This window comes from Geotrypetes seraphini, chromosome 2 (genome assembly GCF_902459505.1).
Source record: "Geotrypetes seraphini chromosome 2, aGeoSer1.1, whole genome shotgun sequence".
NCBI classification, from domain to species: Eukaryota; Metazoa; Chordata; class Amphibia; order Gymnophiona; family Dermophiidae; genus Geotrypetes; species Geotrypetes seraphini.
The window spans coordinates 227,551,117-227,573,721 of record NC_047085.1 but is presented as its reverse complement, the minus strand read 5'-3'; the positions used below and the strand labels follow the sequence as shown (position 1 = coordinate 227,573,721).

At 45.8% G+C, this 22,605-nt stretch overlaps 1 protein-coding gene across 12 annotated transcripts in view; it reads left to right on the top strand.

Annotated features, from left to right (window-relative positions):
- The window catches only part of MRTFA (myocardin related transcription factor A), a 323,237-nt gene that overhangs the window by 292,691 nt on the left and 7,941 nt on the right, over positions 1 to 22,605 (top strand). For all 12 annotated transcript variants that reach the window (XM_033935101.1, XM_033935100.1, XM_033935108.1 and 9 more), the window contains one exon: positions 9,271 to 9,426. In XM_033935101.1, the coding sequence (XP_033790992.1) occupies positions 9,271 to 9,426 (156 nt within the window). The remainder of the gene's footprint in view (positions 1 to 9,270; positions 9,427 to 22,605) is intronic.

Here is a 22,605-nt window from a genome sequence, read left to right as displayed (position 1 = left end):
AACCACCAAAACAAAAGGAGGATGCAGATGATGAACTAATGGAGGACACACTGCATGGAGATACAGTGCTGATGGGAGACTTCAATATGCCCGATGTGGACTGGAACAAACCAGCGGCTACAACCAGCAGCAGCAAGAGGCTGCTAGCCTCCATGCAAGGAGCACGCCTCAAGCAGATGATATTAGAACCCACTAGGGATCTGGCAATCCTGGATCTATTGCTCACCAACGGAGACAGTGTCACAGAGGTATCGGTGGGAGACACCTTGGCCTCCAGCAACCACAACATGGTGTGGTTTCACCTCAAGAAAGGAACCACTAGGTCAAATACATCGACTAAGGTCCTAAATTTTAAAGGAACTAACTTTCAGGGCATGGGAAACTATGTCTACAAAGTGCTGCAAAACCAAAGCACGACGGACAGTGTAGAGGCTTTATGGTTGGCTCTGAAATCTACCCTACAAGAAGCAACCAACATATACATAAAAACCGTGAGCAAACGACGCAGAAAAAATAGACCACAGTGGTTCTCCGCGGGAGATCTCAGAACTAGTAAAGCAAAAGAAAAAAGCTTTCATTGCCTACAAACTATCACAACGACCGGAAGCTAAAGAAACTTATCTGGCGAAGTCTAGAAAAGTTAAAACGCAAGGCAGAGAGGCCAAACTCCGGATGGAAGAAAACATAGCTAGGCAGGTAAAGAAAGGGGAGAAATCCTTTTTTAAATACGTTAGTGACAGGAAGAACACAAGCGGTATTGGATGCCTAAAGAAACCTGGCGGCAACTTTACAGACTCGGATGCCGACAAAGCAGAACTACTCAATAACTACCGTGTTTTCACGCATATAACGCGTGCGTTATATACGATTTTACAAACCGTGCATAACCATGCGCGTTATACGCATGAGCGCGTTTTACAACTTTTTTTTACATAGTTCCCCCCCTCCCCCGACGTCCGATTCACCCCGCAGGACCGCTCGCACCCCCACCCCAAAGGACCGCTTGCACGCACTCGCACCCGCACCCCCACCGCCTCCCGACCCCCCCCCATCATGGAGGAGCTCCTACCGTTGTCCTGCTGCTTCCTCTTGGCGATCCCGGCCCTTCTGTGAGCCCTGCGTCTGCGCTGCTTCCTCTTCCGGCGGTCCCGCCCTTTCTCTGACAAGAACTACTGCAAAAAGGGACTTGGAAGTACTCATCCGGGAAGATATGAAAGCTGCCAATCAGGTAGAGAAAGCTTCAGCAAAGGCTAGACAAATGCTGGGTTGCATCAGAAGGAGCTTTATCAGCCAAAAGCCTGAAGTTATACAGATCCATGGTGAGACCTCACCTCGAGTACTGTGTCCAATTTTGGAGGCCACATTATCAAAAGGATGTGAAGAGAATGGAGTCGATCCAGAGAATGGCCATTAGAATGGTCTCAGGGCTTAAAGATATCCCATATGAAGAACGTCTGACCAGATTGCGCTTATATTCTCTCGAGGAGCGCAGAGAAAGGGGAGACATGATAGAAACATTCAAATACATCATGGGCCGCATTGAAGTGGAGGAAGAAATCTTTTTTTCTTAAGGGTCCCACGGCGACAAGAGGGCATCCGCTAAAACTTAAGGGGGGAAGATTTCATGGTGACAGCAGGAAATACTTCTTCACCGAAAGGGTGATTGATCAATGGAATGGTCTTCCACGCCAGGTGGTCGAGGCCAGTAGTGTTGTTACAGAGCTATGCTTAAAAGATGGATTCTCAAGGGAGGGAGGGTTATTGAGTGGGCAGACTTGTTGGGCCGCAGGCCCTTTTCTGCCATCATACTCTGTTTCTATGTAACAATAAAATTTTAAAAAACACAAAGTACACTGTACGCAGAGAAAATGTTAGTTATCATTTGTATTCGGGTTTTTTTTCAGAGGTCAAAGGCAGATGATACTAAAATATGCGATGTCACCTCAGTAACAACTATACAAAAATAGACAAATATACCCCCTCCCCTTTTACTAAACTTTGATAGCGGTTTTTAACGCAGGGAGCTGCGCTGAATGCCCCTCGCAGCTCCCGACGCTCATAGGCTCCCTGCGCTAAAAACCACAATTGCGGTTTAGTAAAAGGGGGCCATAGTACAAAATATAGACAGCAGATATAAATTCTCAAAACGGACACATTTTGATCACTAAATTGAAAATAAAATCATTTTTCCTACCTTTGTTGTTTGGTGATTTCATGAGTCTCTGGTTGCACTTCCTTCTTCTGTAAATCCAATATTTCTTTCTTTCTGTCCCCTCCCATTTTCTTTCTCTTTTTCTTTCTCTCTCCCCCTACCCCCATCTTTATTTCTGCCTTTCTTTCTCTCTCCCCCTGCCTGCCTGTCTTTCTCCCCCTGACCCCCCAAGCCATCATGCCAATTCCTCCACTTCCCCGATTCTTTCCTTACACCCCTCAAGCCACCATGCCGATTTCTCCCTTCTTCCCTGAGCCAGGCCTGGCGCGTACAAGCGCCAGGCCCACAAGCCTTCACCTCCGACATTAGAATTGACGTCGGATGTGAAGTCTTGGGCCGACGTTTGTATGCGCCTGGCCTGGCTCTAAACTAAACTAAACCTTAAGTTTGTATACCGCATCATCTCCACAGAAGTAGAGCTCGACACGGTTTACAGGAGTTGGTATAGAAAGGAACTACAATGAAAAGTAGAAGGACTTAGAGAGAGAAGTTTAGAGGGACTTCGTATATCGATGAGGGAGGGGTCAGTTAGAGAAAAGCCAAGTTTTCAAATGTTTTTGGAAGAGTTGGAGGGAGGTCAGGCTTCAAAGCGGGGTAGTAAAGCTGTTCCAGAGTTCGGTGATCCTGAAGAAGAGGGAAGTCCCTAATTTTCCTGCATGAGATATGCCTTTTAATGAGGGGAAGGATAGTTTGAATTTTTGAGTGGATCTGGTGGTGTTGGGATTAGAGGAGTTCCAGGATAATGGAAAAAGGGGAGGCAGGATACCCGTGTAGAGACTTGAAGGTTAGGCAGGCGCATTTGTAGTGAACCCTAAGGATTACTGGGAGCCAGTGAAGCTTACACAGAAGTGGAGAGACGTGGTCAAATTTGCTTTTTGCGAAGATTAGCTTAGCCGCAGTGTTCTGGATCCGCTGGAGTCTATGAAGGCTTTTCTTTGTCAGGCTTATGTAGATGGAGTTACAGTAATCCAGTCTGGAAAGAATGATGGATTGTACGAGGACAGCAAAGTGATGATGATGGAAGCAGGATCTCACTTTCCTTAACATGTGAAGGTTGAAAAAGCATTTTTTTACTAAGGAATTAAGGTGGTCATTGAAGGACAGTGTGGAATCAATGATGATGCCCAGAACTTTGCATGAGTGTTCAAGCTGCAATGTGGTGCCAGAGGACAGTGAGATGAGGGTGGGTAACTGATCTAATTTTGGACCGAGCCAAAGTAGTTTTGTTTTGGTCTCGTTTAATTTCATTTGTATGGTGAGGGCCCAGGATTGGAGGTTCAATATACATGAAGAGATGTTCTCAGAGAGATTAGTGAGGTTAGAGTCGGTTTCGAGGAGGACAAGGATGTCATCGGCGTAAGTGTAAAGTGTTTCCAAGGGGGACAGTTGGAGGAGTTTCAGGGAGGACATATAAACATTGAAGAGAATCGGGGATAGAGGTGAGCCCTGAGGAACTCCACAAATCGGTTTCCACGGGAGGGATGAGGAGCCATTCATGTTAACGAAGTAGGAGCGGGAACATAAGAATTTTGAGAACCAATCTAAGTCTGTTGAGTTTATGCCAATTTCAGAAAGTTGGAGAATTAGTATATCATGATGGACCATGTCGAAAGCTGCAGAAAGGTCGAATTGAAGAAGAACAGCGAACTTATTGCGAGAGTGAAGATGTTGGACCTTTGAGATTAATGAGGCCAATAGGGATTCCTCGGGGAGGAAGGAAGAACAAGATCGCAACGGCAACGCGATCGACTTGCATTGCCTTTACGATCTACTGTCCTAAGGATTTCCACTAACAGACCTCAGCGGTGCTTCTGTGTGTACAGAGTTTAAGCACACAGATTACTAGCACCAAGATAGTCTTCGGTCTAGAGATCTTCTACATATATATATTTTACTGTTTTTCAGAATACTTATTTCTATAAATATACTCAAATTTTTTAGTATTTAAATACTCATCTTTCTAGATAGCAGCTTAGGGGATCTTGGCCTCATATAGGCTGTCTCAAGGCATTTCCCCTCAGTAGTGCTGGTTCTGAGTCTCCCGCTTATAATTGCTTGACAAGTAATCTGTGTGCTTAAACTCTGTACACACAGAAGCACCGCCTAGGTCTATTAGTGGAAATTCTTAGGATATATGTATATGAAGTGATGCCATATCAGATCATGGCATAGTTTCTGTCACTGCACCTACATTATAGAATGTACTCCCACTATCTCTCTGCCTGGAAAGTTCTCTAGATAAATTTAAGATGTAACTTAGACCTTTCTGTTCATCGATGCTTATTTATTTATTTGTTTTTAAAATTTCTATACCATTTTTTTCCAAAACGGTTTACAAGGAGTTACATACATAAAATATTAAGAATCTAAACAAGATAAAAATAAAAACAGACAAATTCAGTCTTGCATAAAATCAATTGCTCAAAGAAATGCATCTACAAATAATTGAGTCTTTAACATTCTCATAAATGAATTCCTTTCTCCATATTTTCGAATCTGGCCAACAAAGCCATTCCATAGCTTGACTCCTGCACATGTGAAAGTCATGGCATTTGTTTCCACATATTTAAGGTTAGCCTTTGTTTTCAGCAATATGGCACTTTTGAAATGCAGGGATCTTTGTGGTTGATAACGAGACATATTTTAAAGAATTTCAGGCATCGTACCGTATAGAAATTGGCATAACATAATTGCTTTGTATTGAATTTGAAACACAACTGGCAACCAATGCAATTGTCGAAGATATGGAATCTTTCTTTTCCCCAGAAAGCATGATTCAATTCTAGCCTCAAAATAATTATTAGGTCCTCTCCATAAGGTTAGCCTTTGTGTGAAACCCCTCTCTCTTCCCTGCTCTCCCTATGCTCTTTCCTACCAATTATTGTATTTCCACTCACTTCCCTTTTTACTTCTACCCTACTCTCTTTTTGTTCTCTTTCTTTGTTTCTCCCCATTTGACTTTTTAAATTGTTCACCACTCAGATGTAGTAAACTTGGAAAGCATGGGACAGGCATATGGGATCTTTTAGGGGGGAAGAGAGCGGATGATGTGGATGGGCATACTGAATGGGCCACATGTCCTTTCTATGCAGTGGTTTTCTATGTTTCTATATTTTACACAAAAGAGTGACAGATTTTAGCTGATTGAGAATATTGAATATTCATGAAAATATAATAACTTTATTTTTACATACCGCAATACCACAAACAGTTCAGAGCGGTTTACAGAGGAAGAGACTGTATACAGATAGCGATATTACAGAAAACTTTCAAAATTACATTAGCATGTTAAGGTTGTCTTAGTCCTTTTATAGAGGATTAGTTATCACACAAACAAACTGGCACTTAACATCAAAAAAACTAATGTGATGCTTTTCCCATGGAAAGAAAATCTCAGTCTTATTGCTCCTATTACTAAAAAAAATGTCCCCCTTCAAATAGTTAAAAATATAAAAATCTTAGGAGTTACTTTTGACAACAAACTGAATTTTCATGATCACATCAGCAATATTGTTAAATCCACCTTCTATAGATTACGTAGGATTCGATCAATTTCAAAATTCTTATGTCCAAAATCACTGAATATTCTTATTCACTCTTTGGTGATTTCTAAAATAGACTATTGCAATGCTCTCTTTAAAGGAATATCATTGAATGAAATTAAACGTCTCCAAATCATTCAAAATGTCTCCATTAAACTTATAACGAAATCTAGAAAATTTGACCACATTACACCTCTTCTAAAAAATGCACATTGGCTTCCAGTTATTCATTGGATAACATATAAACTTTGTCTGCTTACCTTTAAAACTCTTCTCAATAAAACTCCAGCATTTATATATAAATTATTAATTCCATATCATCCAAACAGAACTTTAAGATCCAATGAACAAAATTTATTAACCATTCCTTCGCTTAAGATTATCAATACTAGATGGCAGTTTATTTTTTCAGTAACCGCCCCACAGACTTGGAACTCCCTCCCAATCTATTTTCGAAAGGAGCAGGATCTAGGAAAATTCAAAAGTAATCTAAAAACATTTCTTTTTAAAGATGCCTTTTGTTCTTAATTTAATAATCCTTAGGCCAAATATTTTATTGTATTAAATTATGTTTTCACTGGTCTTCCTCTTGTACTTTTCCTTTGTATTGCTTTTCTATATTGAATTATATTTCACAATCCCTTTTTACCTTGTGTTAACAAAATGATGTGTTAGTTTTTAACCCAATGTTATTATTTAAAGTGTGTACTGTATTGTTTTCTATTGAATGTATTTTAAATTGTTCATCACTTTGAAGTATGATTAAGCGATTAATCAAGAGAATTATTAAACTTGAAACTTGAATTGGAAGCTGCCTCTGATTAATGACTTTCATTAATGACTTTGAATGATATTTTTCACATTTTTTTATATGTGTTAGAAGTTTATGGGGAAAAAAATCATTTTAGGGGGAATTCAAAGGGCCCATTGGAATATAATGATCAGCATTGGCTTTTAGCATGCGCTAATTGTAAGCACCCTTTCATGAATTCCCCTCTTAGACAACTTGATTTCAGAAAGGGGACAGGCTATTCATGTCTATTCAAAAATAGAAAAAAAATGTTTGCAGTTATTCCATGGCTGAATATCCCTGCATGAAAACATATTCTGAAAGGTGAAACAGAAGGTTATTTAACAATAAAGTAAATACCGTATTTTCACGCATATAACGCGCACGTTATACGTGTTTTTACAAACCGTGCATAGCCTTGCGCGGTATACGCGTGAGCGCGCTATATAAAATTTTTTTTACATAGTTCCCCCCCGACGCACCCCCACCCCGAAGTACCACTCGCACGCACTCCCACCCGCACCCCCACCCTGAAGGACCGCTCGCACCCCCACAGCCTCCCGACCCCCCCATCATGTAGAAGCTCCTACGGGTGTCCTGCTGCTTCCTCTTCCGGCGGTTCGCCCTTTCTCTAACGTCAAGCCCTCTTGCCCCGCCGACTCCCCGACACGATCGGGGCAAGAGGGAGCTCAAGCTCTCTTGCCCCAGTCAACCGCGGCACCCCCGACACGATCGGGGCAAGAGGGAGCTCAAGCCCTCTTGCCCCTGCCAACGGCGGCATCCCCGACACGATCGGGGCAAAAGGGAGCTCAAGCCCTCTTGCCCCCCCGACACGATCGGGGCAAAAGGGAGCCCAAGCCCTCTTGCCCCGCCGACTCCCCAACTCCCCGACAATATTGGGCCAGGAGGGAGCCCAAACCCTCCTGGCCACGGCGACCCCCCTACCCCCACCCCGCACTACATTACGGGCAGGAGGGATCCCAGGCCCTCCTGCCCTCGACGCAAACCCCCCTCCCCCAACGACCGCCCCCCCCAAAGAACCTCCGACCGCACCCCCCCAGCCGACCCGCGACCCCCCTGGCCGACCCCCGCGATACCCCCATCCCCCTTCCCCGTACCTTTGTGTAGTTGGCCGGACAGACGGGAGCCAAACTTGCCTGTCCGGCAGGCAGCCAACAATGGAATGAGGCCGGATTGGCCCATCCGTCCCAAAGCTCCGCCTACTGGTGGAGCCTAAGGCGCCTGGGCCAATCAGAATAGGCCCGGGAGCCTTAGGTCCCTCCTGGGGGCGGGGCCTTGGGCACATGGTCGGGTTGGGCCCATGTGCCTCAGGCCCCGCCCCCAGGAGGGACCTAAGGCTCCCGGGCCTATTCTGATTGGCCCAGGTGCCTTAGGCCCCAACAATAGGCGGAGCTTTGGGACGGATGGGCCAATCCGGCCTCATTCCGTCGTTGGCTGCCTGCCGGACGGGCGGGTTTGGCTCCTGTCTGTCCGGCCAACTACACAAAGGTACGGGGAAGGGGGTGGGGGTGTCGTGGGGGTCGGCCAGGGGGGTCGCGGGTCGGCTGGGGGGGCGGTCGGAGGTTATTTGGGGGGGCGGGGCGGTCGTTGGGGGGAGGGGGGTTTGCGTCGAGGGCAGGAGGGCCTGGGATCCCTCCTGCCGTAATGTAGTGCGGGGTGGGGGTAGGGGTCGCCGTGGCCAGGAGGGTTTGGGCTCCCTCCTGGCCCGATATTGTCGGGGAGTTAGGGAGTCGGCGGGGCAAGAGGGCTTGGGCTCCCTTTTGCCCCGATCGTGTCGGGGGGGCAAGAGGGCTTGATCTCCCTCTTGCCCCGATCGTGTCGGGGGTGCCGCGGTTGGCTGGGGCAAGAGGTCTTGAGCTCCCTCTTGCCCCGATCGTGTCGGGGAGTTGGGGTGTCGGCGGGGCAAGAGGGCTTGGACTCCCTTTTGCCCCGATCGTGTCGGGGGTGCCGCGGTTGGCTGGGGCAAGAGGGCTTGAGCTCCCTCTTGCCCCGATCGTGTCGGGGGTGCCGCGGTTAGCTGGGGCAAGAGGGCTTGAGCTCCCTCTTGCCCCGATCGTGTCGGGGGTGCCGCGGTTGGCTGGGGCAAGAGGGCTTGAGCTCCCTCTTGCCCCGATCGTGTCGGGGAGTCGGCGGGGCAAGAGGGATTGACGTTAGAGAAAGGGCGAACCGCTGGAAGAGGAAGCAGCACAGGCGCAGGGCTCACGGAAGGGCCGGGACCGCCAAGAGAAAGCAGCAGGACACCGGTAGGAGCTTCTACATGATGGGGGGGGGGGGTCGGGAGGCTGTGGGGGTGCGAGCGGTCCTTCAGGGTGGGGGTGCGGGTGGGAGTGCGTGCGAGCGGTCCTTCGGGGTGAGGGTGCGAGCGGTCCAGCGGGGGGTGAATCGGACGTCGGGGGGAGGCATAAGGCTTTCAGGGTGGGGACAGGACTTCAAGGGGGAGAGGAGAGTCGGGGCGGGCGAAAGGAGAGTCGGGCAGCATGCGCGGTATACAGGTGTGCGCGGTATATAAAAATTTCTGTACATAAATTTGTGTTTTCCGCGCGCTATACCCGTGTGTGCGTTTTACATCGGTTCGCGTTATCTACGTGAAAATACGGTACTATAAGGTCTACAATCACCACTAGATAACTATTTAAAAACTATGCTTTGGGACACTAGCTCACAAATGGATTTGGTTTTTTAAAAAAAGTTTCCTCCATTTTCAGGCACATAATTTATCGCAGCCAGGATCCCCCTGTCAACCAGTGAACCAACTGGATTTGGAGCCACAGAATTCACTCTTCATCCCTGCACTGCCAAATAGGAAGAAGGAGCTACCAGGCTATGAACAGGCTGTGAAGCAACATCCAAAGGTTCCACAGGTACAATTTAGGAAGAGAAAAGGGATTCTATCAGGTAACCAAGAGAGAGGATAATCTTACACATTTTGGAAACACTGATGCCAGCTATTCTTAGGGTCCCACAAGTGGTTAAAGCTTTCCAGTGGCACTGCTTTCTTAGTCCCCTATTGAAAAAAGTAACATAATGCACAGAACCACAGTCTAGACTATACAGCTGATGGCTCTGCCAGTTCTATGCAGTTCAAAAAAAAAAAAAGGCAAGGAACCGTACACATCAACCTGAGATAAAGTTGAGTTTATTAATACAGTCAGCTTATTAAATACAAAACGAATAAAATGACCAAACTATCTGACACATTCTTCCAGACCCGACACGGTCAGTATTTCGGCTTCGAAAAGAAACATGTTTCAGAGGTGCAGATGGTAATCTAAAAAAATACATATACAGTGGTACCTTGGATTGCGAGTATAATCCGTTACAGGAGCATGCTCGTAATCCAAAATGCTCGTTTATCAAAGCGAGTTTCCCTATAGGAAATAATGGAAACTCGCTTTGATGCGTTCCCCCCCCCCCCCGAGAACTGGCACTGCTCTCCTCGAAGACCCCCCCTGCGATCTGGCACACACACACACCCCCACACCCCCGACGTGATTGGGCATCCCCCCGCCACAATCCGGCACCATCCCCCGACACGATTGGGCACCCCCCTGCCGCTTCTTACCCTCATCTGGGCACTCCAAAGATCGGCCTCCTCGTATGCTGGGCCTTGAGCATCTGCGCATGATCAAGGCCTGCGAGTTCACGTTCAGAACATGAACTCGCAGGCCTTGAGCATGCGCAGATGCTCAAGGCCCAGCAGACGAGGAGGCCGATTTTCGCGGTGCCCAGATGAGGGTAAGAAGTGGCGTGGGGGTGCCCAATCGTGTCGGTGGCAGGGGGGTGCCCAGTCGCGAGGGGGGTGCCGGATTGTGAGGGGGGTGCTCGTAAATCGAGCTATGCTCGGTTTCCGAGGCACCGATTTTGCAAATGTTTTGCTCGTCTTGCAAGACACTCGCAAACCAAGGTACCACTGTACATTTATTACCTCTTCTCTCTCTCCACCTCTTCCCTCAGTGCCCTGATCTCCTCCCATGGTTTCCAATATCACCAATATGCTGATGACTCCTAGATCTACCTCTCTACACCTGAAATTTCACCTAAAGTCCACGAAAAAGTCTCTGCCTGTTTGGTTGATATTGCTGCCTAGATGTCCTGCCGTCATCTGAAACTAAATATGTTCCAAGACTGAGCAGCAACTCTTTCCTCCTAAACCCTCTGCTTCTCCTCCTCCTTTCTCCCTCTCGGTAAATAATACTGTCATTGTTCCAGTCTCCTCTGCTTGCAACCTTGGAGGAGTCTTCGATTCCGACCTCTCATTTTCTACGTACATCCAACAAGCTTTTAGCTCTTCAGTATCACCAAAATTTGCCCCTTCCTCTCTGAATATACTACCCAGATCCTTGTCCATGCTCTCGTAACCTCATACTTAGATTACTGCAATCTGCAATCTCCTGCAGTGTCAAGTTTTCAAGTTTTATTAAAATTTGATAAAACACTAATCATAAATACTAAGCGTTTGACAATAAAAATTAAAATGGGGAACAATCAACGGACTTAAAACACAACTTTGCTTACATGAAAAGAACAGGAAAGTGGGGAGAAATATAATTTTAAAAGGAGAGAGTACAATTAAAGTTAAAAACAAAAGGGAAATAGGAGAAATCATATTGATGATGTCACCTCCCCCCCTGCAATCTATGCAAAACTCTGCTGCACGACTCATCTTCTACCCACCTCGCTACGCTCATGTCACCCCTCTCCTTAAGTCACTTAACTGGCTCCCTATCTGCCATCGCATACATTTCAAGCTCCTATTGCTGACCTCCAAGTATGTTCATTCTGCTGCCCCTCAATATCTCTCCTTATACACCTCCCAAAGAACTCTGTTCATCAGATAAGCCGCTCTTTACCCTTCACCACTGCCAATTCCAAACTTCGTTCCTTTCATCTGGCTGCCCCCTATTCCTGGAATAAATTACCCGAGTTTGTCCGTCAAGCCCCTTCCCTTGTTTAAAAGCAGACTGAAAACCCACCTTTTTGATATAGCTTTCAATCCTACTCCTCTGCCCTCCAACCCAGCCCGCTGATTAACCGTTCCCCTTAACTGTATCCATGACATCCTGTTTGTCTGTCTTGGCTGTTTAGATTGTAAGCTCTTTCGAGCAGGGACTGTTTTCTTACTCTTTGTGACTCTGTACAAAGCTGCATACATCTGGTAGTGCTATAGAAATAATGAATAGTAGTAGTAGTAGTATATTGACGGTGCAAAAACATACCCAGTAGATGGTGCTGTAGTATAAAACGTGTGTAGTTAAAAACACTAAAGAAATAAAATATATTATTAGACACCACACTGATGTTGAGAAACATAAAAAAAACCATAATAAGAGTTTTTGAGCAATACATATGTTTGAGCGGCACAAAACCTGAAAACAGAAGAAAGCCAAACCAAAAATGAAGGCTACAGCGGCGAACCCCAGCCTCCTTTTTTGGTTTGGCTTTTCTTCTGTCACAGTTTTTGTTACTTCAATTTGTCATTTATAAGTTGTTATGATACAACCAGCATTCTTTTAGTCAGTTATGACGATTCGTATTATGTTTAGATTTGTTTTTAATAAATGTATATGTATTTTTTAGATTATCGTCTGCACCCCTGAAGCAGGTTTCTATTTGAAGCCAAAACACGGACCATGTCGGGTCTGGAAAGATATGCCAGATAGTTTGGTCATTTTATTTGTTTTGTATTTTAATAAGCTGATTGTATTCAATAAATTCAGCTTTATCTCAGGTTGATGTGTACAGTTCCTTCCCCGCTCTGCCAGTTCTATCCCTCAGAAATAGGAAGTCCATGTCGGAAGGGGTGGAACTGGCAGTGTTAGAAGCAACATGCTCCACTCCTAGTTTATACCACTTGGTTTTTGTTGGTTGGTGGGGGGATGGGGGTTATTGCTGGAAAAATGGGGCTGGGGGAGGCAAGTTGAGAAGGAAGCTGTTGACCGGTTCATAGACAACGGCGCGAAAGACAAAGGCGCGCGCCGACAACTCAGCGCAAGACGGAGGCGCGCGCCGAAGAAAATTACAGTTTTTAGGGGCTCGGGGGGGTTTTGTTGGGGAACCCCTCCCCCCCACTTTACTTAATAGACATCGCGCCGGCGTTATGGGGGGTTTGGGAGGTTGTAACCCTCCACATTTTACTGTAAACTTAACTTTTTCCCTAAAAACAGGGAAAAAGTGAAGTTTTCTGTAAAATGTGGGGGGTTACAACCCCCACGCCCCCCACAATGCCCCCACAACGCGGCGCGATGTCTATTAAGTAAAGTGGGGGGGTTCCCCCCCACGCCCCCCATCAGAGCCCTAAAAACAGTAATTTTGAGTGGCGCGCACCTCCGCGCTGCGCTCAATTGTCTGGGCGCGCCTTTGTCCCGGCGCGCTTTTGACCTGACACCCTGTTGACCAGTAGAGAGAAGGAAGAAACTGGATTATAGGGATACCAAATGTGACCCATCCTAACGAGTGAGATTTACCACTCCAGTGAGTGAGATGGAGGCCAGTAAATGAGGTTTTTCTTGCAGTGCATTTGAAGTATAAATTTGGCATGGTGATGAAGGAAGGGCTTATGACTATCCTTAGTATCAAGTAATGCCTTCACATGCACCTAAAAATGGATTTCTATATTATGGGTGACTTGTTAACATTTTAACTCAATTCAAGCATTTACCGGCACTAAACCACATACACATCCATAGAAACAATTCAACTATATTTAAAAGGTTCCTCAAGAGTAGTATCTCTATTTTTTTATTACATTTCTGAAACATAATTTCCCATAATCATTACAAAAAATTTGTTAAAATAACCCATACTATATTCTTATACATAAAGGTAACAAAATTAAATTATCCCACATCAAGAGTGAATACAGCCCTTGTTGAGATGTTATTTGTGGAATCCTCCAGGAAGGCTATCAAATTCGTACCCTCAAGTTGAGGGTCTTGCACCAGCTCATCCTGTTGGTCTCCTTCTACTACACATTTACTAGCTATATAAAAGCATTTCTCCAAAGAGATGCTATCTGCCCTAAGTACCGGTAATTCCAAAACCTCCTTAAAATAAGGAAATTTTCTAAAGCCTCAAGTTTACAATGAACATAGAGACTCTCCTTGATGGCAGAGAGACTAGATTTCTGTATAGAGGTCACCTTAGAATCTAAGGAATTGTTTTGCAAAGTTATTTGTTCAATTTTAGAATCCAATTCCTTGAATTTAAGGACTGATTCTGATGTAATAGTTACAGTGCTTTTACAGAGGAAAAATTACAAAGTTGTGGGATAACCTCCCTCAGGGGTGTCTCAGTTCTTGTTAACTACAGTCTAAATGTCCTTTAAAGTTATTTCTTTGTCAGAAATCAAAGGCTTGGAAATCATTTTCATCAAAAATTTTACTTCTCTTGGTATGGGCATATTATCCCAGGACAAGCAGGCAGCATATTCTTGACTGATGGGTGACGGCACCGACGGAGCCCCGGTACGGACAATTTTAGAATGATTGCACTCTAAGAACTTAGAAAGTTCTAGCTAGGCCGCACCGCGCGTGCGCGAGTGCCTTCCCGCCCGACGGAGGCGCTCGGTCCCCAGTTTCTTAGTTTCCGCGGAGCTAAGAAGATGCATGTGTCCAACGGCTGTTGGAACAATTTTTCTTTTTTCGCCGCCTTCCCACTCGCGCGTTATTTTTCTTCGTGATATTCTTCACGTTATTATTTTCTTTCTTTTATTTAAAAAAAAAAAAAAGTCAATTTTTTTTTACTTTTTTCGGTCGGCCCCGGCGGGGCCTGTTGGCACCATCGAAGCCTCGGGCTTCGATTTTGCTACGGCCGTTTTTCCCTTCATGCCCCCTTCACCGGGTTTTAAAAAGTGTCAGCGGTGTGCACGCCCTATTTCTTTATCCGACCCGCACAAGTGGTGCCTTCAGTGTTTGGGTCCAGACCATAGGGCAGAAACGTGCACCCGCTGTAGTTCTCTTCAAAAGAGAACTCTGAAGAATCGCCAAATTCAGCAGCGGATTCTTTTCGGTGCCGCTATGGAAGTTCCACCGGCATCGACTCCGGCAACTTCATCCAAGTTGGCACCGGCGGTGTCGACACCGCAAGATCCATCGTCAGTGTCGCACCCTGTAGGTAAGCCGGCTAAGAAGCCATCCCCTACTGTTCTTGGCCCACCAGTCGAACATGCAGTAAGCCAAGTCCTGCAGACTGCGTGCCGGCCCCGCAAACGCTCCGCTCCCATAGAAGTCACTGCCTCTTCATCGGCATCGACTTCGCCTGAGCGTCGAGCTGCACCGCAGGTACCGAGCAAGAAAAAAGCGGTACCGGTGCCATCGGGACCGTCTCTGGATGAACGCATAGCATCCATCCTCCAGGTCCAGCTTAAGGAGCAATTACAACACTTGCTCCCGGCTCTGCTGACTCCGAACCTTCCAGTGTCGGTACCGACCGAGCCTTCGGTGCTGATAGTCGACCAGCCTATTTTGTCGGCATCGACGTTATCGGCACTGCTCAAATCTGCCTCTTCCATGTCTATGCCTATTCTATCAGCAGAGCCGAAGTCTCTTCGACGTACTGCTTACTCGGCCTCTGATCCGGTACCGTTCTCTGACACCCGTACCGCTGTACAATCACTGGGTACGGTGTCAATGCGTTCAGGCAAATCGGTACGCAAGACCAGGCATACCGAATCCTCTACTCCTCTTTCTCAGGACCATCTTCCATCGGTACGGGACCCTGATTTGTGGGATGATTCTGAAGATCCCCTCGGTACCGAGGAGGATTTTTCATCGGATGAGGTTGATCCATCGGTGCAGGATCCTGCTAGTAAGCCAGAGCACTCTTCCTTCACTAAGTTTCTTAAGGAGATGTCAGACACCCTTTCAATCCCATTAGAGTCTGATTCTAAAAAGTCCAAGGCATTCCTGGATGCTTTGGATTTTGACCAACCTCCTAAAGAATTTTTAAAGTTACCCCTTCATGATATCTTAAGGGAAACTTTTTACAAAAATTTGGAAACTCCTCTGACCATTCCAGGAGCTCCAAGGAAATTGGAATCGCTTTATAAAGTTATTCCTATTCCAGGGTTTTACAAACCTCAGCTTCCACACGAATCCTTGCTGGTGGAGTCAACCCTGAAAAAATCTGCAGGCTCTAGTGTGTATGCATCTGTCCCTCCTGGCAGAGAGGGCAAGGCTATGGATAAATTTGGTAAACGACTTTACCAAAACGCGATGTTGGCCAACTGTTCAGGTAACTATGCATTCCATTTCTCCTTTTACCTGAAACATCTGATCCAGCAGATGGCCACTTTTCAAAAGTATATTCCTGACCGCAAGCTTTCTGCTTTTCAGCAATGCACTGCCAGTCTCTTGCAGCTCAGGAAGTTCATGGTCCGTTCCATCTATGACACTTTTGAACTGACATCCCGAGCTACTGCTATGTCTGTAGCGATAAGACGATTGGCATGGCTTCGCGTCTCAGAACTTGATGTGAACCACCAGGACCACCTTGCCAATGCTCCCTGCCTGGGTGATGAGCTGTTTGGAGAATCTCTGGATACCACCACTCAGAAGCTTTCTGCCCATGAGACGAGGTGGGATACCTTATTGAAAAACAAAAAGAAACCTCCTCCTCCTCGTCTTTTTAGGCAGCAGACGTCGTATCAGAGGCGTTTTTCTACTCGGCCGATTCAGCCTCATCCTCCTCAGCCTCGGAGGCAACGGCAACAGCAACAAGAGGCTCGCCAACAACAGCCGCCTGCCATAAAGCCTGTTACTCAGCCTAAACCGACTCAGCCCTTTTGACTCACTTCTCCAGGGCATTGCCAGTCTTCCTCCCTCATGTCCTCTTCCACAGCCCATAGGAGGTCGACTAAACATTTTTCTGACTCGATGGGAGGTGATCACCACCGACCAGTGGGTGCTCTCTATCATAGCCCACGGCTACTCCCTCAATTTTCAGACTCCTCCACCCGTTAGGCCTGCCAAAAGAGTCTGCTTCCAACAAGTCTCAGTCCCTCCTTCTCGCTCAAGAGGTTCAATCCCTCCTTCTTCTCAATGCCATCGAAGAAGTTCCTCCAGATCTGCGAGGTCAGGGATTTTACTCCTGGTACTTTCTAGTTCCCAAAAAGAACGGGGACCTCAGACCTATATTAGATCTCAGAGATCTCAACAAATGTTTGGTCAAGGAGAAGTTCAAAATGCTCTCTCTTGCCACCCTCTACCCTCTTCTCTCTCAGGGCGACTGGCTATGCTCCCTCGATCTAAAAGAGGCTTACACACATATTCCTATTCATCTGACGTCCAGGAAATATCTTCGTTTTCTCATCAATCAGAATCATTATCAGTACAAGGTGCTACCCTTCGGTCTGGTCTCCTCTCCCAGGGTATTCACCAAGTGTCTGATTGTGGTAGCGGCCTATCTCCGCTCTCACAATTTTCAGGTCTTCCCTTACTTGGACGACTGGCTGATCAAGGCTCACTCTCCTCAGGCAGTTCTGCTTGCCACCAACCAGACCATTCACTTCCTTCAACTGTTGGTTTTCGAAATCAATCTACCCAAGTCGCACCTCATTCCAACCCAGCGACTTCAATTAATTGGAGCCATTCTGGACACTGTTCTGATGAGGGCGTTTCTTCCATCCAACCGCCTTCAGACCATCCTTCATCTCTGTCGGCAGGTGTTTCAACAGCTTACCATCTCTGCCAATCACATGATGGTGCTCTTGGGGCACATGGCTTCCACAGTATATGTCACCCCCTTCGCACGTCTCCACCTGCTTACTCCTCAATGGACCCTAGCGACCCAGTGGTCCCAAGCGACGGATCCTTGCTCACAACACATATCTGTGACCTCGTCTCTTCGACAGTCACTTCTTTGGTGGTTGACATCTTCAAATCTATCCAGAGGTCTACTGTTCCATGTACCTCATCATCATTTTGTGATCACCACAGACACATCCCCTTATGCCTGGGGAGCTCACTTGAACGAATTCCAAACTCAGGGGTTTTGGACTGCCCAGGAAAAGAAACACCACATCAATTTCCTGGAACACTGAGCGATGTTTTATGCCGTCAAGGCTTTTCAACATCTTCTCTTCCCTCAAATACTACTCATTTGCAGAGACAATCAAGTTGCAATGTACTACATCAACAAACAGGGAGGGACGGGCTCTCGCCTTTGTGTCAGGAAGCCCAACGGATTTGGTCTTGGGCGACAGCTCGTCATTTATTCCTGAAAGCTGTCTACATTCAAGGGGAACAGAATTCCTTAGCAGACAATCTCAGCAGAATTCTCCAACCTCACGAATGGACTCTCGACCCCTTGACTCTCCAGTCCATTTTTGCTCAATGGGGCACTCCTCAAGTGGACCTTTTTGCAGCTCCTCACAATCATCAGCTGCCCCTGTTTTGCTCCAGACTCTACTCTCCTCACCGTCTGGCACCCGATGCATTTCTCCTGGATTGGACCAATCTCTTCCTATATGCATTTCCTCCTCTACCGCTCATGCTGCAGACATTGTTCAAGCTCAGGACGGAACAAGCCACCATGATTCTCATCGCTCCACGGTGGCCCAGGCAACATTGTTTCTCCCTTCTACTTCAACTCAGTTCCAGGGAACCCATTCTTCTTCCACTGTTTCCTTCTCTGCTTACTCAGCAGCAGCAGACCCTACTGCATCTCAACTTACAGTCTCTGCACCTGACAGCTTGGTATCTCTCGGGCTGACTTCGGCTCACTCACTCCTTTCTCAGCCTGTCTGTTCTATCATTGATGCTTCCAGGAAGCCGGCCACGTTTCAGTGTTATCAACAGAAGTGGTCTCAGTTTTCTTCCTGGTGCCTCTTACATCACCATAATCCCATGTCTCTAGCAGTGGGACTAGTGTTGGACTATCTTCTTTCCTTGTCTGACTCTGGTCTTAAATCTACTTCTATCAGAGTTCATCTTAGTGCCATCACTGCCTTTCATGAGCCAATTCATGGAAAACCCCTCTCGGCTCATCCTTTGGTTTCTAGATTCATGAGGGGCCTTTTCAATGTCAAACCACCTCTCAGGCCCCCTCCTGTGGTTTGGGATCTCAATGTGGTTCTTTCCGCTTTAATGAAACCTCCTTTTGAACCTTTGGCCACAGCACATTTCAAATTTCTTACTTGGAAAGTGGTCTTCCTTATAGCTCTCACTTCTGCCAGGAGGGTCAGTGAGTTGCATGCACTAGAGGCCGATCCACCTTTCACTGTTTTTCACCATGATAAGGTGGTTCTCCGTACACATCCAAAGTTTCTCCTTAAGGTTGTGTCTGACTTTCATCTTAATCAGTCCATTGTCCTACCTGTATTTTTTCCAAAGCCTCATTCTCATCCAGGTGAACAGGCTTTGCATACCTTGGACTGTAAACGTGCTTTGGCTTACTATCTTGAACGCACGAAACCTCACAGATCACCTCAACTGTTTTTGTCTTTTGATCCTAACAAGTTGGGTCATCCTGTATCTAAACGCACCCTATCCAATTGGCTTGCTGCTTGCGTTTCATTCTGTTATGCTCAGTCGGGCCTGACACTGGAAGGTTCTGTCACGGGCCACAAGGTTAGAGCTATGGCAGTGTCTGTAGCTTTCCTCTGATCCACTTCCATTGAGGAAATCTGCAAGGCTGCTACTTGGTCCTCAGTTCATACTTTTACATCTCACTATTGTCTGGATGCATTCTCCAGACGGGATGGACACTTCGGCCAATCTGTTTTACAAAATTTGTTTTCCTAATGGCCAACCTTCCCTCCATCCCTCTTTTTGTTAGCTTGGAGGTCACCCATCAGACAAGAATATGCTGCCTGCTTGTCCTGGGATAAAGCACAGTTACTTACTGTAACAGGTGTTATCCAGGGACAGCAGGCAGATATTCTTGCGTCCCTCCCACCTCCCCGGGTTGGCTTCTTAGCTGGCTTATCTTAACTGGGGACCGCGCGCCTCCGTCGGGCGGGAAGGCACTCGCGCACGCGTGATGCGGCCTAGCTAGAACTTTCTAAGTTCTTAGAGTGCAGTCACTCTAAAATTGTCCGTACCGGGGCTCCATCGGTGCCGTCACCTATCAGTCAAGAATATCTGCCTGCTGTCCCTGGATAACACCTGTTACGGTAAGTAACTGTGCTGTCAGTAGAGCAGTTCCTTCAGATGAGGATTGCTGATCTAATGAATCTGTACTCCTCCCTATATCTGGCTGTGGTGAGGGAGTTCTTACAGGAGGAGTTAGAGGCTTCTTCCAGAGAAGAACTGTTAGGTTGAGATTGTACTACAGGACCCATGGTCACATCCATGGGCCCTGCTACCTCGGGCATTGAGGTAAACATAATTTCAGATTTAATTTTCCTTTTCTTCCACATTATAGTCAGGAAATCAAATTAAAGATAATCTTACCATCAATAATCATTGATTTTAAGTCGGTCAGGAAAAATGCTCTGTTGCTTCAAGGGGCCTAGCATGCCCCTTTAGGGTACACCCTATGGCTGTGCCACAGAACAGCAAGATTTTAAAGAAGGGGACTGGTGCAGAAAGATGATGTCAAATGCTGTCACCAGATGCGGGTCTGCCCTCATCAGTTCCCCAATGGTAACCTCTTGATCTCAAACTGCTGGTAAGCCTACCAGTCTCTTCCTTCCACCTAGTATTTCATAATTTAAACCTGATCAGACATGTCTGCTATAAAGACAACCAACTCAACACATCAGATCTTGCAATATGTTCTAAAACCTTGTCTGATGTTATGACAAATTAAAATTATATTAAAGTTTTGATGTTATCTCATTATAGCCAACCCACAATCCCTCTGCTGTAAAACACTATTTGTAAACTTGTGCAAAAACTCACAAGAAACCTAACTTTAGTGTACAATTAGAGCACTAACTCCCAGGATCCAGAGCAACAACCTATTCACACACCCTCCAACCAAAAACGTCAAAAGAAAAAAAAAAAGAAAACCCTGTACGACAACCTCCTAGCCACTCGAGCTGCAACACACGACCACCAACTCTACAACCTATTGACCTCGACCACAGATTACAAAACCTTCAAAAAAGAAATAGAAACTCTTCTATTCAAAAAACACATAAAACCGAACTAACTCAATCAAAAATATCCCAAGCATCACCTACAATTACGCCATATGTACTTCTAATACCATGACTATTCAGATGTAATCCTTAGCAACTCAAAGAAATGTACAAACTACTCCCTAAATACTTCTAATGTCCTGACAATCCATTTGTAATCCGCCTTGAACCGCAAGGTAATGGCGGAATAGAAATCCCTAATGTAAAGTAAAATAAAGCACTGTAAATATTACATTAGAACAGGGGTTTCAAAGTCCCTCCTTGAGGGCCGCAATCCAGTCGGGTTTTCAGGATTTCCCCAATGAATATGCATGAGATCTATGTGCATGCACTGCTTTCAATGCATATTCATTGGGGAAATCCTGAAAACCCGACTGGATTGCGGCCCTCAAGGAGGGACTTTGAGATCCCTGCATTAGAATATAAAGCACTAATACACTACCTAGTAAGAAAACAGAACCTTGTTCACCTGCACAAAACCTGGTCAGACCCAAATACGAAACAAGGACCACAGATCAGTAATAGAAGCATGAAGGCACAAAACTGAAATGAAAACCTCCTGAAGTAAATTTCTGCATATACAGTAATACTAGAGAAATAGAATCAGCTAATACATTCCCATTAATAAATTCAAAATAAAATACTTTTTTCTACCTTTTCCATTTGCTTTAGGGCTCCTTTTATGAAGCCGCATTAGTGGCTTTATCACATGCACATTTTTAGCGCGCTCTAACCCCCGCATTAACCGAAAAATTACCGCCTGCTCAAGAGGAGGCGGTAGTGGCTAGCGCAGCCAGCAAATTAGTGCGCGCTATTTTGCGTGTTAAACAGCTAACGCAGCTTCGTAAAAGGAGCCCCTAGTCTCAGTATCTCTCTTCTACTTTTCTGGTTTTTTTCTTGTCTTTGCAGGGTCTCCTGTCAATTTGACTTTTTTTTTTCCTCCATGTCCATCATCTGAATTCTCATTGCATCCCTGCCCATAGTGTCTTTTTCCTTCTCCTCTATTCAGCATCTCCCCTCTGTGTCATAAGAACATAATAATTGCCATACTAGGAAAATCGAAGGTCCATCAAGCCCAGTATCCTGTTTTCAAAAGTGACCAACTCGGGCCCCAATACCTAGTTGGATCCCAAGTAGTAAAACAGATTTTATGTTGCTCAACCTAGGAATAAGCAGTGGATTTCCCCAAGCCATCTCAATAATGGCCCTAGGGATTTCTCTTTAAGGAAACTATCCAAGCCTTTTTTAAACCCCGCTAATCTAATTGATTTCACCACATTCTCTGGCAATGAATTCCAGAGTTGAATTACACGTTGTGTGAAGAAATATTTTCTCCAGTTTGTTTTAAATCTACTACTTAGTAGCTTCGTCGCATGTCCCATAGTCCTAGTATTTTTGGAAAGAGTGAACAAGCGATTCACATCTACCCTTTCCACTTCACTCAGTATTTTATAGACTTCTATTATATTACCCCGAGCCATCTCGTCTCCAAGCTAAAGAGCTCTAGGCACTTTAGCCTTTCCTCATAGGAAAGTCGTCCCAAACCTTTTCTTATTTTCATCGCCCTTCTCTGTTCCTGTTCTAATTCTGCTATATCTTTTATGAGATACTAGTTTTTTAGCCCGTTACATTAACGGGTGCTAGTAAAGCCTCCTTCCCTCACATGTCCCCTATGGAATTGGCAGTGGAGGAGAAGGGTAAATCTAAGAGTAGCTTATCTGAAGAACGGAATATGCTCCATGCGCTGGCGAACATTTAAAGAGGTATGCAGAGAGGAGAAGAGGTGCCGGCATCCCCCACGAAGACCCCCCCCCCTGCCTGCTGTTTGTCTGGCTCTTTGTTTTGATCTGCGCAAAGGTTTCAAATTTAAAATACATCCTAAGTAGTTTGCACAAAGCATAACTAAAATTAATTGAAAACAGAGAGACTTGACTTAAACAATTCAAATAATGTAGGA